The 15,813-nt window shown below is 58.4% G+C and overlaps 1 protein-coding gene across 1 annotated transcript; it reads left to right on the plus strand.

Moving 5' to 3' along the window:
• Positions 1-2,964: 2,964 nt before the first annotated feature.
• SAPCD2 (suppressor APC domain containing 2) lies at positions 2,965-15,416 on the plus strand. Its single transcript, XM_050907957.1, has 6 exons — positions 2,965-3,392; positions 8,252-8,385; positions 12,081-12,227; positions 12,376-12,477; positions 12,977-13,090; positions 13,527-15,416. The coding sequence occupies exons 1-6, from the start codon at positions 2,987-2,989 to the stop codon at positions 13,653-13,655; spliced, it is 1,032 nt and encodes a 343-aa protein (XP_050763914.1). The 5' UTR covers positions 2,965-2,986; the 3' UTR covers positions 13,656-15,416.
• The last annotated feature ends 397 nt before the right edge of the window (positions 15,417-15,813 follow it).

Consider the following 15,813-nt stretch of genomic DNA (forward strand, 5'->3'; position numbering starts at 1 on the left):
GCAGAGGCTCACAGCATCTGCTTGAACATCGTCATCAGCAGACAACCTCATGGCTGCAGTCACCACGTGTCCTTTGCAGAGTCAAGGTTCGCATGTGAACACCTACGTGCTGCTGAAGTCAGCATGGGGCTTCATCTACTGCCGCAGTCATCCCGCATCACCCATAGATGGTCAGTGTCATGCAGGAAGGTGCCCCAGTCTCCACCACCAGCACCCTGTTCCCCCAGTGCTCTGCTGGGGTTTGGTGCGGCTGCTGTGACCTCTCCTCCCAGGGGTGGCAACGCTGGTTGGTGGGACATGCTGGCCTGCCACCAGCCTTCCAGGGGACATCAGACACCCCGTGCCCTCCCCAGAGAGGGGCAGTGGTACGTTGGGTGCCACCACACCAGAGCCATGAGTGTCACCGCCAGTGCCTGCGGGCCAGCAGTGAGGGAGGGTTGGGCCAGGTTTGAATGGCAGCCGGTGCTTCCCAGTAGCTTGGAGGAAGGAGAACTGAATAACTACGTTGTTTATATTAAAAAAACCCTCTGTCAATCAGAAGAGCCTGAGCTGGCCCCAAGATAAACTATTCAAACAAAATCCCAAAAAGTCTTTTCCAAGAATCTCCCTAGCCTCATTCACCCGACCATGCCGAGGATGAAAACATCGGCCTGTCTCATGGCAGCCTCTTGAGGGCACTTTGGTACGGAAAGCGTAGCACAACCAGAGCTGCACTGGGCAGTTGCGTCCCAGCTCCCTGTTGCCAGAGCAGAAAGCTCCACATGGAGGAGCGAGAGTATTTCGGCTGAACCACCAGACACAGCCAATGCCAGGAATTGTTTCTGGTATCTCCAGATTGCTTTCCTGGTGGGATAGACCTGCCAGGCAGGGAAATTGGACAAGAGACGTTAAGGTCATTTTGAATTCCCCCTGTTATTCCTGGTGGTTTCAGCAAGCTCAGAGATGTGGGAGGAAGCTAGAGAAAAACTCATTTTCCTGCCGATTTTGCCTTTGCTAAGCAAAACAGCCCGTGTGCTGATGCTACCAGAGCTGAGCAGCGTCACATTCACTACCTTGTTTCTGGAGCAGAAAGGGGAGGGATGATGCATCGGTTCCTTCTCCCTGTGTCCTACGCAGGTGTGAACCTGTTCAGTCAAACATGGCTAAGCCAAGCAGAGATCTCAAAACAGGTAGGACAGGTCCAGGAAATTTAGGAAAAGAAATGGTTTAAAGAAAAGCAGGCTGTGAACAGCCCGGCCATAGCACAGAGGAGACCAGCCAGAGCAGGTCCTTGATGGAGAAAAGCCCAGTGAGGGTCTCCAGAGGCTGCTGTGATTTACCTGGCAGCCTGGGTCTGACAGGGCTGAGAAACTCCATGGAGAAGAGGAGTGGCAAGAATGGGCTGAGAAGCCAGGAGGAGGACCAAAGTGCTGAAGACACCTGGGGATGGAGTCCGGCCCGGACGGGGAAGCTGATGGCAAGGGGAGCACAGCAAGGGCCACGTGGATTGGAGGGCTTGAGGGCCAAGCATCTTCCACCCTCTCCCTTTGAAGCCAACTCAGAGCTAAAGGAAATCACCCCTGGCACATGGCACACGGAGGTGTCTGTGGCACACGGAGGTGTCTGTGGCACAGGGAGCCTCACAACCTGAGCACCTGGACAGTGGCTAATCCCCCTTTCTGGCCGTCACCCTTCTCCAGCATGCTCGCTCCCTCCCTGACGCTCCCTCTCTCTGCATCAGGAGCATCAAACCAGGATGGGGGCTCTGGAGGTGCCGGCATGCGGCTGCCCAGGGCCCCTTGAGCAAGTCGTGGTGCCTGTGACATGGGAATCGTGACACCAGGGCTTTGCAGTCTGCTTTGGTGCAACGCACCGTCTGCCAGAGGGAGTTTGCAGAGGAGGGCAGCACCTTTCACTAGGGCTAACGTGCTGTTGGATCTAACAGACGCAGCAAATTTTGGTATAGAGAAACCCATTCTCTTAACAATGCCAGTTCGTACTAAATTGATAAGAGATATGATCCAAATCCTGTTTCTCTCACATTTGTCAACACTGATGTATTTTTTTTCCCTCCTTTCTCCATGTCCGTGGTTCCTTTGGGCCCCTACCCCAGCTCCTGCTGGCTGGTGGCTGCTGGTGCTGCACCAACCACGGCACTGGGATGCTTGGACTCAATTCCTGCTGTAAGCACTCGCTTCCCCCGCGGCACCAGGCAAGTCAAGCACCCAGGACCTCTCCGTGCTGATGCAAAATAGCCGTATGTCCCTCTCCCGTTGGGATGCTGCCGAGGTGAGAGGCTGGACTGACACTTCTTGGCTGTGTTTGCAAAGCTGGCAGTGAGAGCGAACACCACGGTTGGAGTTTTTTTTGTTCCTGTTCACTAATCACGTTTGCTCTGGAGTCTTTAGGGATGTAAGGTCTTCAGGTATCTCTGCTTAAAAAGAGGGCCGCTTTCCTTTTTGCAAGGTTACGGTATCTTGGAGGTGCAAAAATCCAACCGTCCGAAGCTATTTATTACCACCAGCAGCAGAAGCACCCATTGCATTTGGGCACAGGCAGCGGTGCCTTAAGTTCTGCCGGTAAATAAGGAGATTTGCAGCTGCGGGAGCAGCGGGACCGGGTCTGCGCTGCGGGAAATGAGGATTTGTGGTGGGTGGATGGACACCGAGCAGTGCGGCTTTTTCCCCGGGCGGGGGGGGGGGTCACCGAACCGTTACCGTGGGTGCAGGGTCGCGGGTGGCGGTGGGATGGACGAGGAGACACCTCCCTGAGCATGCCCCGCTCTCGGCCGGGGGGGAGCGGGGGGGGGGTCCCGGGGGGGACCCCCCCCCCCGCTCCCCCCGGCCGAGAGCGGGGCGGGCGCCGCGTGGAACTCAAACCGCCTCAGCCAATGGCCAGCGCGACCGGCCGCCGCCAACCAATGAGAGCGCGGGACCTCCCGCCACCAACCAATAGGAGAGCGGGGGCCGGACCGGCGGAGTAACGCTCGGGAGCAGTGGCGGCGGTGATGGCCCCGGAGCGCGGCGACCGGTCGCTCCCCGCCGGTACCGAGGGTCTTCCCCGGGTTTTCCTCCAGAGCCTGCGGACTCTTTTCGATATCCTGGATGACCGGCGGCGGGGTTACGTGCACCTACGGGAGATCGAGTCCCGCTGGCGGGGAGCGGAAGCCCGGGAGCTGCCCGCCGGGGTGATGGAGGGGTTGCGGCGGGCGGCACCGGCCAGCGGGTACCTCACCTTCGAGCGGTTCGTCCTGGGGCTGCGTGCTGCCCTGCCCGGTGCTGACCCCCCGGTGGAGAGCGGCGGCGGCGGGCGGCGGAGCGCGGAGAAGCCGCCGAGCCCGCGCTGTGCCGAGGAGCGGCGCGGGAAGAGCACCGGCCAGCGGGAACCGGGGCACGGCCAGCCCCGCGGCCGAGGTGAGCCAGCGGGGCCGGGCTGGCAGCGCCGGGGTCGGGGGAGGAACGTGCCCGGCTCGGTGCGGGCAGCTCCGAGGTGCGGGCAGCTCCGTTGCCGGAGACTCGAGTTAGGGAGGGCGGGTTGGGACCCTGCGGCTTGCTCCGGTCCTCAGGCAGCGCAGACCTGTCCCCTCCTCTGGGCTTAAACCAGCAGCAAGCTCTTCCCGCAGGCCTGAGGTAAAACTCCGCACAAGTTACTCCTCTTCTTAACTTTGGCTTTGGCGGGCCTTGCTCCAAGCTGCGGGTAAACGGGGATGGCGAGCGTGCCGCTCCGCTCTCTGTCTCGGGTTTGTGCTTCCCTTCGCATGTCTCCTGGCGTGGGTGCTTGTCTGTTTATAGCGGTGACAAGAAGAATTAAGGGCTTTACTGTAACGTGGCCGTGGTTGTCCCCTGGCGCAGTGTGTCGGTGACCTTCCTCGGGGGGTGGGTAACGCAGCTGGTTGTCTCGGGGTCGCTGGGCCCTGGGGTCTCCGAGAGCCGAGCAGCTTCGCCGGAGCAAGAGCTGCGGTCACGGAGCGGCTGTGTGCTCGGGTGGGCTCTGTGCTGTGGGTGTGCCCTCAGATTTCAGGGGTCACGATTTCATCCGCATTTTGGACAAAAAAAAAATAGCAAAACCTGATGCAACTTTTTTTTTTTTTGCATAATTCTGCAGCACTATTTACAATAATAAATAATTAAGCTATAATTAAATGGGAAAGTGGGATCAGGGAGATGCGCTTTGCTGTCACCACGTGCTGTCCGGGTGGCCAGGCTCTGTCTGCAGAGCTCCCCGGCAGGGCCCTGTGGACTCTGCCCCTTCCTTGGGACCTGGGGTCCCTGTGCTGGGTCTGCCAGGGCCCCCACCCCCGGGTGGCACACTGACCTTGGCAAGGGGGAGGCTATTTCACTGGCATCTTGATTTGTTGCTGGTCAGTAGGAGACATTTTAAGGAAACCAGGCTTCTGGACTTACCTGGTGTAGGTAATAATTCTTTATCTGGATTTGTGAAGTGCTTTGAGGTCTACGGACACAAAGGTCTGTGTGAGGAGCTGGTGTTTGTTATTGCAACACTCGAGCGCGATGACTTCCTCTACCTTGGGAAAGCTGGGCTGGTTTGCTTTCCCTTCCCACCCGTTCCCTCCCAGTCCCTTCTTCTGCTGGGTGGAGAAGAAACTTTAACCATGGCTGAGGTTCTCTGCTTTCCATTTTGCCTCCAGACTAATCACTGGAGCTTCATCTAGGGCAATATTATTAAGCAGGCTGGTTGTTCTATCGTCAAGAGTGTAAATCTGGAAAAACCTGAAAAAAAATCCTGCTTGGTAAATAAAGAGCAAATTGAAAGCTCTGCCCTGGAAAGGAGTGAGCAGATGACTACAGCAACTTTCTGGTTGCTGAGGGTCTTTCCATTATAGGCTGATGTTATACTGATGTCCGGAGCCTGCGGGCAGGGTTAGTGCCTCAGCCCTTGCTGCCAGCTTCCCGCAGTGCAGGGCTGTATTCTGGCAACAGGCCTGAATTTCAGGTTGGTTTGGCAGCTTAGCGAACGTTATAACTCAGAGTTATTCTGTCTCTTTTAGCTCCAGGTCCTGCACAGCTGCCCAGTGCTCCCTTCCACCGCAGAGGGTTTCCCAGGGTGTGGTTGAACAGGTAGATGTTCTCCTCAACTGGCTGTGAGGGAGTTGGGCACTGCCATGGCAGGACGTGGCTCTTTCTCGCTGCGGAGAAATGTGGTGGGTGCTGAGAGCTGCCCGTGGGTCCAGGAAGCCCTGTCTCCATTAAGTTTATGTCGTTTGGGCTTGAGGCTGCTCTGAGCCTCCAGCTGCATGAGGTGGTCTCTGTAAGAACCCAACCAAGTGCAGCAAGATGGTGTATCAGTGCTCATCAATTGCAAAGAGTCTGAGGAAACTCTCCCTGTCTGTGTTTTGGGGGAAGGAGGTGCTCACAGGATGCCACCCTAGCTCTGCTGTCTGTTCCAGGGGACATCTGCATGCGTCAGAGGTGATTTGGATGCGAATCATGGCAAGATGGCAGAGGTTGGGGCCAGGTGATGCCCCTGGCACGTCCAGGGGTGCAGTGAATCGGTGCTTCTGTCCCCTCTTCCCCGCTAACCTCCATTAGCATAAGGGCAGAAGTGCTTCTGAAGAAGTCCCTGCTCAGAGTCAGCTTCCAGCTTCTCAGAAGCTCTCATCAGCCCAGTGGTGCTGGGGCAGCCCGTGAGCTGCTGCTGGGTACCAGCCACGGTCTCTGGGGAGCCAACAGCATCCGCTGGGTGCAAGGATGGTGAGGCTGATATTGGAGAAGTCACTGGGCAGGGAAGTCACCATGATGGCTTCTCTACCACTGGTGCCTAGGTGGCCTGTCACAGCAGCATCCGAGCATCTCGGTGTTGGGGGTCTTTACCCTTGTGGTTCCCCTGAGAGCTGAGACCTGGGGAAGTTAAGACACAGAGCAGAAAGTGCCTTGCTCAGGAGGTCTGTGGTGCCCTGGGCACTGCCTCCTCCCCAGCACAGCGCTTGCCTTTGCTGCTGGGGTGGCCTGGCTCTAGCAGCTGCCTGGGGAGCTGGTGGCCCCAGCAGGAAGGAGGGGATGGTTTGTAGGTAGCTGATATTGTCTGGGCTGTTGCCAAGGACAGGCATGTAAAGGTGTAAAACAGCCATGAGGTGTCTGCGCTGTCCTGGGCACTTGCGCTGGCTGACAAACGCTGGGCTCTTGCCCTGCAGGGGCAGAGGGGCTCTGGGAGGGAGGAGGCCATCCTGTATCTCATGGCAGGATCTCTTCCACCTCTGGTGAGCTGGTCCTGCTCTTTGCCTAAGAAGAACTGATCCCAGCTCATTAGCAGGGGTCCTGGTTTAGCCACTACCTTGTCAGCTCAGGTGCACAGAGCTCAGTTCTTTGACCAGGGAGCACGTTCTTATCACAGGTTCAGCTCAGCTCAACCTGGCACTTCCAAGTAACAGCAGTGAAAACCTTTTTAACGTGTTTCTACCCTGCAGCTCCTCCCAGAGGTGCTCCTGGTTTTACTTTGGGATTCTGCCTATTGAAGCTACCCTTGGTTTTGGGGCTTTTCCTCAGCTTCCCAAGCAGGATGTGCTACAGGTCTGCTAGGAGAACATGTGCGTGGTTGCACCGGTCTTGCTGGGTTTCTCCCAGGTAGATATGGATGTACGAAACCAAAAACAGTTGGCAAAACAGATGAATGGGCAATATCAAAGACTTTGTGTTTATTGACGTGCTGGAGACCTGTCTATGCCAGGGCACTTCCTGGTAGGAGAAGTGGGATGCCATGATGGACCAGAAGGAGGATTTTGCCCATGCCACGGTGGCTTCTTTCCCCAGTGACACAAAGTGACAGGCTGAGCGAGGTGCTTGTGTAGCGTCGCCTGCTGCCCCCTGAGCCTGAGTCCAGCTCCTGTTGCTGAACTGGCACAAACGTGGCAGCACAGGCAGTCCTAGTATGGTGCAACTCTCCCAGACTTCATTGCCTTCAAGGTGAAGCGTGGCTCCTGTAGCCACGGCTGCCCTCTCTTGCCCCATATCCCTCTTCCATTGTGTCCATGTGCTCGGCTGAGGAGCCTTGTAGAGCAGCGGGCAGCAATGTGCTAGCCCAGGCAATGCTACGCACCCTGTCCCGGCACTCGCAGCCCTTCGTGCCTGCCCAGCAAGGAACGTGTTAGACCTGTGCCAGGCAGCTCTGGCGCCTGGGAGCCGGCGCGTGCCCAACCCGTGGGAGAAGGATGTGGCCATGGGTGGGGGTGCCTGGCAGATACGTGGGGAGCAGTCCCGAGGAGGAGATGTTTTCCCCAGCTGCCTCACTGTCTGCCTTCGCTTGCCTACCTCCATGCTGCTCTTGTTTGAAAGCCTGGTTGGGAAAGAAACTCTCAAGAAAAGCTGTGTGCAGAGAGCGGGGTGAGCTGCAAGAGCGAGGGGGTGAGCACGAGGCAGAGGACCAGGGCAAGAAGGGAGGTGCAGCAGGCTCGCTGCCTGGGCACGTCTGGGGAGGGTGCTGGCTGCACCCTTGGCTGCCCTGGCACCGCGGCTCGGGGCGGCAGGGCGGTGCTCTGCCAGCTCGGCCAGAAGCGGGGATCTGAGCTGGCATGGCCATGGCCGCAGGGCTGCGTTTCTGGCGAGTTCGCCAGGGTGGGCGGTGCGGGGCTTGTACTGACTTTGCTGCAGATGCCCGGCCAATACCTGCTTCGGCGTACAGGCAGCACAGGCAGGAGGTGTCTGATCCAGCCTGAAACCTGCCAGTATGAACTTAATCTGCAAATATAGGTTATGCATGGATTTGCACCAGCGTCATGTGTTTGTAGTAGATCAGTCTTTTGCAAGATAGGATGTTGAGATTTTAATAAAATTTTGGAAAACCTACAGCCTGATTTACTCTATGGTTAGACCACAGGCACGGGGTCTTGGGGGTGACATCTGCATGGCCAAGCCCATCACCAAGCAGGAGCTGCCTTCAGGAGGAGTCAGGTTCCTGGCAGAGCCTGTGCCACCTGAACAGAAGCCAGGGGTCCCATGAGGACAGGACGAGGGTAGGCAATATCACTAACGGTTTCATTGCCTGTGCCGGGACTGCAACAGCACTGCCTGGAAGCTGCCTGCTTTTTGCAGAAGGTGACCACCGAGGTCTGTTGCCAGCCTGGCACTGCCAAGTGAGTTGTTGCTGAAGCCTGCCCTGCCCGTACAAAGATGCGAGCAGGCGCTCGGGCCAGTGCTTTGCTCAGCTGCTCCCTGCCACATCTGTTTGCAAGACCACCCTGCAGGTAGTCCCGTAGAAGTGGCTGTGGGGAGGTTTTTGTTGCAAGCAGCTGGTGGCCTCATGCTTTCATCTGTTACAGGTGGTGATGCTAAGGCTGCTGGGCAGGCTCAGGGAGATGGCAGTCATCCAGGGGCTGGGGATGCTCGAAGGCATCAGAGGGGACGTGCAGAACACCGGAGACACACCATCACCAACGGCGTGGACTTCAGCATGGTAAGGGGACAGCCATGCCATGGGCTCTAGCGAAGGGGCTCGTGGTCCCTGGGGGAAGGTGGATTGCAGGGGTCCCTCACCACTGACACCAGCTCTGTTTGGGCTGTGGCTCCCCCCTGCCTGGTGTGAGCTGTGGGGTGTTGGGCAGATCCCAGTATTTTGGATACAAAGCTCTGTTGATGTCCTGCTGTTACTTCCGAGGCACTTTCCATCCCAAATCGTGCTGGACAGGGAGGAGGCATGTGTTCCCCTGCCTTCCCCCGGAGTGGGGTTAGCCCACAGAGCCAGCGTTTGACTGCACGGATGCCTTCCCTATGGGCAAAAACTTGGGCAGGGAAAGGCAAACGTGTAGGTGCAGGAGGAGGTGGGTCTCTGGACCTTTCAGGCACTCCAGCGAAGGTCAGGTACGCTCTGCACTGGCGAGCGGTGGTGCCGGGCTGTGTCCCTTGCCAGATGTTCTCTGTAGGTCGGGGCTCAAGCATGCTGATCCTCCTGGCTCCCGAGAGACTTTTTGCCAGTAATGCAGAGAAGTCGGCACTGAATTTAGCTGGGCAGCCCAGGATGGAGGGATCTGCTCCCCTCTCTCTGTCCCTGAGTGGAGAGGCTTGGATCAGATTGCCTGGATGAAGGGATCTGCGCTGCTCCCAAGTGGGGTGGAGGAGCTGCCTGGGCATGTTGCCCACAAGCTCAAGCTAAATTTTCCTGGGAAGAGAGCCAGGACCCAGCCTGCAGGATGAGTGATTGGTGGGACAAGCTCTGGCTGGTGTTGGAGCTGCTGCAGAGGCTTTGACTTTCACCTCTGCACTTCCACTCCTCACACCCTGGTGTCACCTGGCTCCCTGAGCCCAGCTGGGATGACCAGCGGCGCGGGCAGCATCGATTACAGCCTGGCGCTGGCCTTGGGCGACATAACGTGCTCTGACGCCTGGCCTGGGGAGGGGTGTTTGTGCACACATGGTTTGCTGGGCTTGCAGCCACGCAAGGCATTGGGGTTTGAGGGGGTCTCTGCTGAGAGGTGCTGGCAAGGAGTAATAAATGCAGATGTATGTGTCTGGGGATGGGGGTCTCTGGTCCTCAGGGTTTTGGTGGCTGGGAGTTGCTGTTTCGGAGAGTGGAAGGTCCCTCCTTCCCTGGTAAGGCTCTTCTCTGTGCGTGCAGCTCCAGGCTGGAGCCCATCACTGCCATGAGCTCAAGGTCCTGCCTGGTACTGGTGAGGAGGGGCTGGTGGCCAGCGTGTCTTGCTGAGAGCTGGGGCTTGTTCCCAGCTCTGCCACAAGCGCTCTGGCTCTGGGCTTGTGTTGCCCTTGCCTCTGTTTCCCCAAGTTGTTGTGGGGGCGGTGGGAGGGACGTCCCCTGCCTTTCTTTCCCCCTCCCCATGTACCCGAGCTCTGCACTGTCTTTAGTGTGCTCCTGCCCCCAGAGAAGGGATGTCTGTCCCTGTCCCGCAGGTGAGAAGCCTTCCCTGGCACCCCGGCAGGAGCCTCTGGGTACTAATCCCACTTCTGAGTGTACAGAGACAGTTGGAGCAGGTTTGAGTCCAGCAAGGACCGAATCCCTGTGCAGGGCGGTGCTGTCACCTCCCCCCTGATGCCGGGAGGATGTTGGGCCCCCGCTCAAGGCGCTCAGCTGCGATTAGGCTTATTTGCCTAAAGCCCAGGAGGGGATAGGAGCACTGATATCCATCCTGCATTCTGGGGTGCACTAGGATGGGTTCATCCTGAGCGGCAAAGTGGAGGTGTGGGGGCTGTGCTGCAGCCCCAGGACCCTTTGCACCACCACAGCTGGTGTCTGCTCAGCTGGTGTTTTTCAGCCAGTCCATCATCGATTGGCCTGATTTCCTCACGGCCACAGGGGGTAGCTGGGATGAGACCTTCTGTGAGAGGCTGAGCGCTTTCATTTGTAGGTGGCCCAGGGTACGGCACTGTCCCCTCCCCTTCTACCCCGGGTAGCACCAGCCAAGTCCAGCGCTCTGTCTTCCGCCTGCCCCAGAAGCTGCCTCTGCCCCCAGAGCATCCCATCCTTAGCGAGATGCCGTCTGTCCCCACACCCGGCAGAGCTGGCGATGTCCCACTGCTCTGTGGAATGCTGCCTCTTCCTCCAGTCACCGTGTTGGCCAGCAAGCCTGGTGGGACCAGGGCAAGCCAGGTAGTCGCGGGCTGCAGCCCGAGCTGGGTGGGGGTCCTTGCCGCATACAGCACCTTCTTCATGCCCCTCAGCAACAGCCTGCGCAGCACCAAGGCTCTGCGCTTCTTCCTGTGGGTACGTCCCCTTTGGTCCGTCTGTCCACCCAAACGTGTGTGTCGGGGGGGTGGGGGGGGCTGTCATGTTGCAAACAGCATTTCCAGGAGCAGCGGGAGCAAGAGCACGCCTGGTGTAAAGGGTGGCTGACGTGGGGCAGGTGGGAGGCTTCGGGGCTGGCAGTGGGGCCAGGGAAGCGTTGGTGGCCTGAAGGTCTTGGTATGGTCTCACTTGTCCCCAAGGGCGGGGATCTGTTCAGGGTCACTTCTGAGCTGAATCACCCCCCTCCAGATGCTCTCCAAAGCAGCAGGAGAGGTTCCTGAGCATCCAGCAGCTTCTGGGTGATCGAAGTCCCACTGGTGCCTGGAGTAGACTCTCCTCGAGCCCAGTCTGTGCTGTCGGCGGTGGAGGCCAGGCTGTGTTGTGGCAGAGAAAGCAGAGGCAGCAAAGCAGGCAGCTCCCATGCTCCTGGCATGGAGACAGTGGGGCAGGAGCCGGGGGAGCAGGCCAGTACAGCTCAGGAGAAGGGGAGTGGGAGCCCTGGGCTCACTGGGTGAGGGCTGATGAAAGGGTCGCTGCAGCAGTCGCTCTGTTCCCCAGGGATGTCCCTTCTTCTCTTGCTGCCTCTGTGATCGCCGGTGGCAGCGCAGTGCTGAGGGGCAGCAGAAGAAGGTGGTGATAGCAGAGCAGGGGACCCCGTGTCCCCTGGGGCACAGGCCACTGCTCCAGCCCTGCTGTCAATGGAGGGGCCGAGCTGCCTGCCCTGCAGCAGCGTTGGCTGTGCCACAATCCGGCACAGGGTCCTGCCCTGCTTGTCCCAGGGGGCTGGTCTGGGGGCAGGAACCCCAGGCACCCTTGTAGCAGCTCTCCAGGCATATAAAAGTCCCTGTGTCCCTCTCCAGCTGGTGCTGGTGCTTGAACCTGAAAGATTGGCAGAAACACTCAGCAGAAAGGTATGCTGTGCTCTGCTCAGCTCGGAGGTGCCTTGGGGGGTAAAGCAGAGCAGAGAGCAGAGTGCTGGGGAAACAGGGCTGCAGGTTTTCCCCCGGCTTTCAGTCTGCACTTTTAGCTCGGCTGCATGCCACTCGCTGAAAGCCGTGTGTGTCTGTGCTGCTGGCTGACGCTCGCAGCCTCGGGGGGATTTGGGGAGCGGCTGCAGGCCCTGCGATAAATACACGGCAGAGAAACCTGCTTCTGCAGTGGGGAGCAGGAGAGCGAAGGTGGCCTGACTGTCCTTTGCCTGCTTCGGTTGTTCTCCCAAACTGGAGAGCTCTTCCTCCAAAGCAGCATCAGGCAGCAGCCATCATCCTGCTCCTCTGCGGCTTTTCATGGGGAGAGGGGCTGAGACCCCTGCTCATATTCATATCCCTCTGTGCCTCGTGAAGAAACCAGCTCCTGGGGCTTGACAAGGCCTTGGTGAGGAGGGGGGTGACATCTCTGCGTGCTCTGTCCTGCAGCTGAAGCACATGAAGGAGCTGGAACAGGAGAAGGATTTCCTGCTGCAGGGTCTGGAGCTGGTAGAACGTGCCCGGGAGTGGTACCACCAGCACATCCAGTTCATGCAGGAACGCCAGAGGCTCCTGGGGAAGAACAAAACCAGCGCTGTGAGTCTGGGGCTTGTTCTTGGGGTGCCTGTCTGCTTGGGAGGGTCTAGGGCTGCGCTGTGGGTTTGGAGAACTGGGCTGGGACTTGGCTGGACCTGGAGCTGGCCCCATGGTAACTCCCAGCCTCTTCTTCCTCCCCGTCCCCCAGGACTTCCTCCCTGAGGGCGGCCAGAGCCACCTGGGGCGCCTGCTCCCCAAGCTGCAGGAGGTGAACCGCTGCCTGGGTGACCTCCTTTCTACCGCCAGCAAGGTGAGAGCAGCAGATTAGCAGCTTGTGGTTGTTTGCATGAGCTTGGGACCCATCCTGTCCCCCCTCTCATGCTGGTGGCTGGGCTGATGTCGGAGCTGCTCTGGGGAGGTGACTTGGCTTCATGGGCAAGATAGGGGATAGGGGACAGCCAAGATGACAGCACAGCTGGTCCCGAGCTGGGCTGGAGGACGCTCAAGGCATTTGGGGGACTAAAGGAGATCCCCAAAAAGGTGTAGTCATTGTCAACTGAATAAGGAAGCTGTCCTGCTGAGGTGCTGAGCCAGCCCTCTCAGAGCTGGCTGTCCCACCAGGCTCCTGGCAGGAGCCGGGCACACTGGCAGGAAAGCTTCCCACCTCTGCCTGCCTTGCTGGAGACCCTGCGATGGCCTGTGCTGGGATCTTAATGCTGTACTGGGCTTCTCTCGGTTGCCCGTGTGCTGGGGAGGGCCCCCAGGAAGGAGGCTCAAGGTCTCATCCCTTCCCCTCATCTTCTCTGCAGCCAGCAAACCCCTCCTCAGCTCTGAGCAGGCTGGTCCCTGTGGCGTCCCCAGCCTCAGCAGGCTCCCAGCAAGCCATCAACATGCTGAAGGAGCAAAACCGGCTTCTCACCAAGGTGAGCGGGGGTACAGGGGGAGGAGATCCCCTTGGGGGGGCTGGGAGGGGAGATGGGGTGGGATGGGGCTGGGGAAGGAATACGAGGCAGTGGAAAGTGTTCCTTCAGCTTGGCCAACCTTGGTCATCCCAGAGAAGGGCGTGTGGGCTGCGCCTGGAGACCCTCCGTCATGCAGCTGTGTCCAGCAAAGGGTGAGGGTCCGTGGGCAGGGATGGGGCATCCCTGCCGGAGGGAAAAGACTGTGACAAATGCAGGTCACGAGAGGGTGCAGACACTGCGGCTGGGGTCTGCGAGCAGGGCTGCTGGGGAAGGGGCACCCATGATGCCCCTGCCAGGGCCAGGCTCACTGCTGGGGTTCACATCCCAGCACCCGCAGCGCAGCAAATGCCAGTGTTTTCCTCCTCTGAGCAGCATTTTCCTCCTCTGTCCCATGCAGGAGGTGACCGACAAGAGCGAACGCATCACCCAGTTGGAGCAGGAGAAATCTGCCCTGATCAAGCAGCTCTTTGAGGCTCGCGCCCGCAATAACCATGAAACGAGCCAGCTGGACTCCACATTCATCTAGCGCCCGTCTCCCCGTTCCCCATCCTCGAGCTTCCCCGGGGGTTTCGTGGGACTCTTGCCCAAAACCCCTTGCACCCGCTGCTCCAGGTTGTCGTATCTCGAGGTCTGGAGCTGCCACCTTTGCAGGAGGAAGCCAGGAAGGCGTTTCCCTGACCTCACCTGGGGAGCATCCCCGCACTGCTCTGCTGCTGGGCTTTCCAGCCGTGCTGCTCTCGAGCTGCTCCTTTTCTGTCTCCAAACGGACTGCAGGGACTGTACCCCCAGCCCTGTGATCCCCAGCGTGCTGGGGGAAACAGCCGCTGCCCGTGCTGCCTGCGCGGGGGGGAGCTGCTGTGCTCTTGGCCTGACTTAGGCTGAATTTTGGCTGCTCTCAGAAAAACTTGATGCATCTTCAACACTCCAGCTGGCATCTCCAGGCAAGCCTGGCCATTGCAGGGTGGCCTGTCCCCTGCTTGTCCTGCTGTCGGAGGACAAGATTGAAATTCCAGTGGGACATGCCTGGACCTTCTCTGCTGCCTGAGTTCTGCCTGCCAGTGACACTATACTGGGCCAGAGCAGTGCCCAAGCTGGTGCTCCTCCTGGGGTAATCCTTCTTTCCAGTTTGCAGTAGTGATGCCATAGTCGCTGTTTACACGTCTGCAGGCTCCTGTAGTTAACGAGCCATAGACCCAAACAAGGTAGCCCATACCTCTGAGCTGCTGTTTCAGGCTGTTTGCGGATTGAGGCAGACACCTCTACATCCCTTTGTTTGGCTTGACCTGGCAAATGTTTTCTTATGACTGCCAGGCTTATATTTTTTTTTGTGATGACTTCAAAAGGAGAGGTGATGTCCTGCAGCATGAGGATGCTAACACAAGCCTGATTTCACAGAGGCGCTTTAGGACAAGGTTTTGTATTTAACTGAACATGGGTGGCGGAGCGGAGGCTGGTGGGCTCTTTCCTTTGCACATCTCCAAGCGGAGAAATGGCAGCTTTGCCTGTCCTGGTGGTGGGTGCTGGCTCCCTGGGGTGACATCCCCAGTGTGAGCTACACCCCTCTCCAGGTCCCTTGGGGTGAGGGTGGTGGTCTAAGCATGGGCCCTGTTAGACTGGTGCATCTCAGAATACCTCCTCCTTCCCACCCAGCTCAGTGGTGATGCTTGAGCTGAATGATGTCTTCCACTGTGGCTTGGTACTTGGTATTTATGGTACTTCCATAGGAGATCCTTATGAATCCCCAGGTAGCACAGGCCTGGCCCTCCGTAGCTCCAAGACCAGGACCTTTCTCTCCAGGATTGTTTCATGCTCTCGCTCTCCTGGCACGATGCCATGGCACAATGCACTGAGCTGCGCAGAAGGTGCTGGACCTGCCCTGCCGTGGGCTTGGGCACCATGAAGACCAATTCCTTTCTCACTCCTGTTTTTATCTGTCCAGTGCTGTCTGTCCCATCCAGCTCCTCTCTTTGAGATTGATCTTGACCTGAAGCTCACTGCAAGGCATGAAACCCTGCTCTACCCTTGTGCCCGCTGCCCTGTGCCACAGCGGGGATCAGCAGAGTGCCAGGGAGAGGGAGGAGGAGCCAGGCCATGGCTAGTCGTGTCCCCGATCTGCAAGAGTAGGGTGTTAGTTGTCCCCTGGGCATCGGTGCCTGCCATCTCTTTCATGATGCCACCTCTGGTGTCCAGTGCCTGTTTTGCCTGAGGTTTAATTAAAAGCGACCCTCTTTATGAGGAGGGTCCCCTGTCTGTAGGGATAATAAAGTGGGGTGAACTATTTAATTTATCCTTCTGTCTCTCTGCTTAAATCAGCCCATCTACTGCTGCAAGCTTTGAAGTTCCTGACTGTCCTTTCCCATGGGATGTAGGGTGAGCTGAAGTTGCACAATCATGGCCTGAGCACGAGGAGCCCAGCGGTTCTCTGCTCCAGGCCATGTTCCCATGCCCTTTCCTGTCCCCTCTGGGCTTCCCTGTGCTCTGGGGCTGGGGACCCCCCAGTCTGTCCTTGCTGCTGTGGGACGGGGTAGTGAAGCCACCTGCACCCCTTCCAGTGCTTGTAGCTTCATCTGGCTGCTCCTCCAGAAGCTGTGCTGGGGCATCATACTCCTCAGGTGATGCTGGTGTAGTTCACAACCTCTTATTTCTTTTTAAGCCCCCTCCCTCGGAGCTGGCCCCCGTGGCTG

The sequence above is a fragment of the Gymnogyps californianus genome, chromosome 18, assembly GCF_018139145.2.
Source record: "Gymnogyps californianus isolate 813 chromosome 18, ASM1813914v2, whole genome shotgun sequence".
Lineage (NCBI taxonomy): Eukaryota > Metazoa > Chordata > Aves > Accipitriformes > Cathartidae > Gymnogyps > Gymnogyps californianus.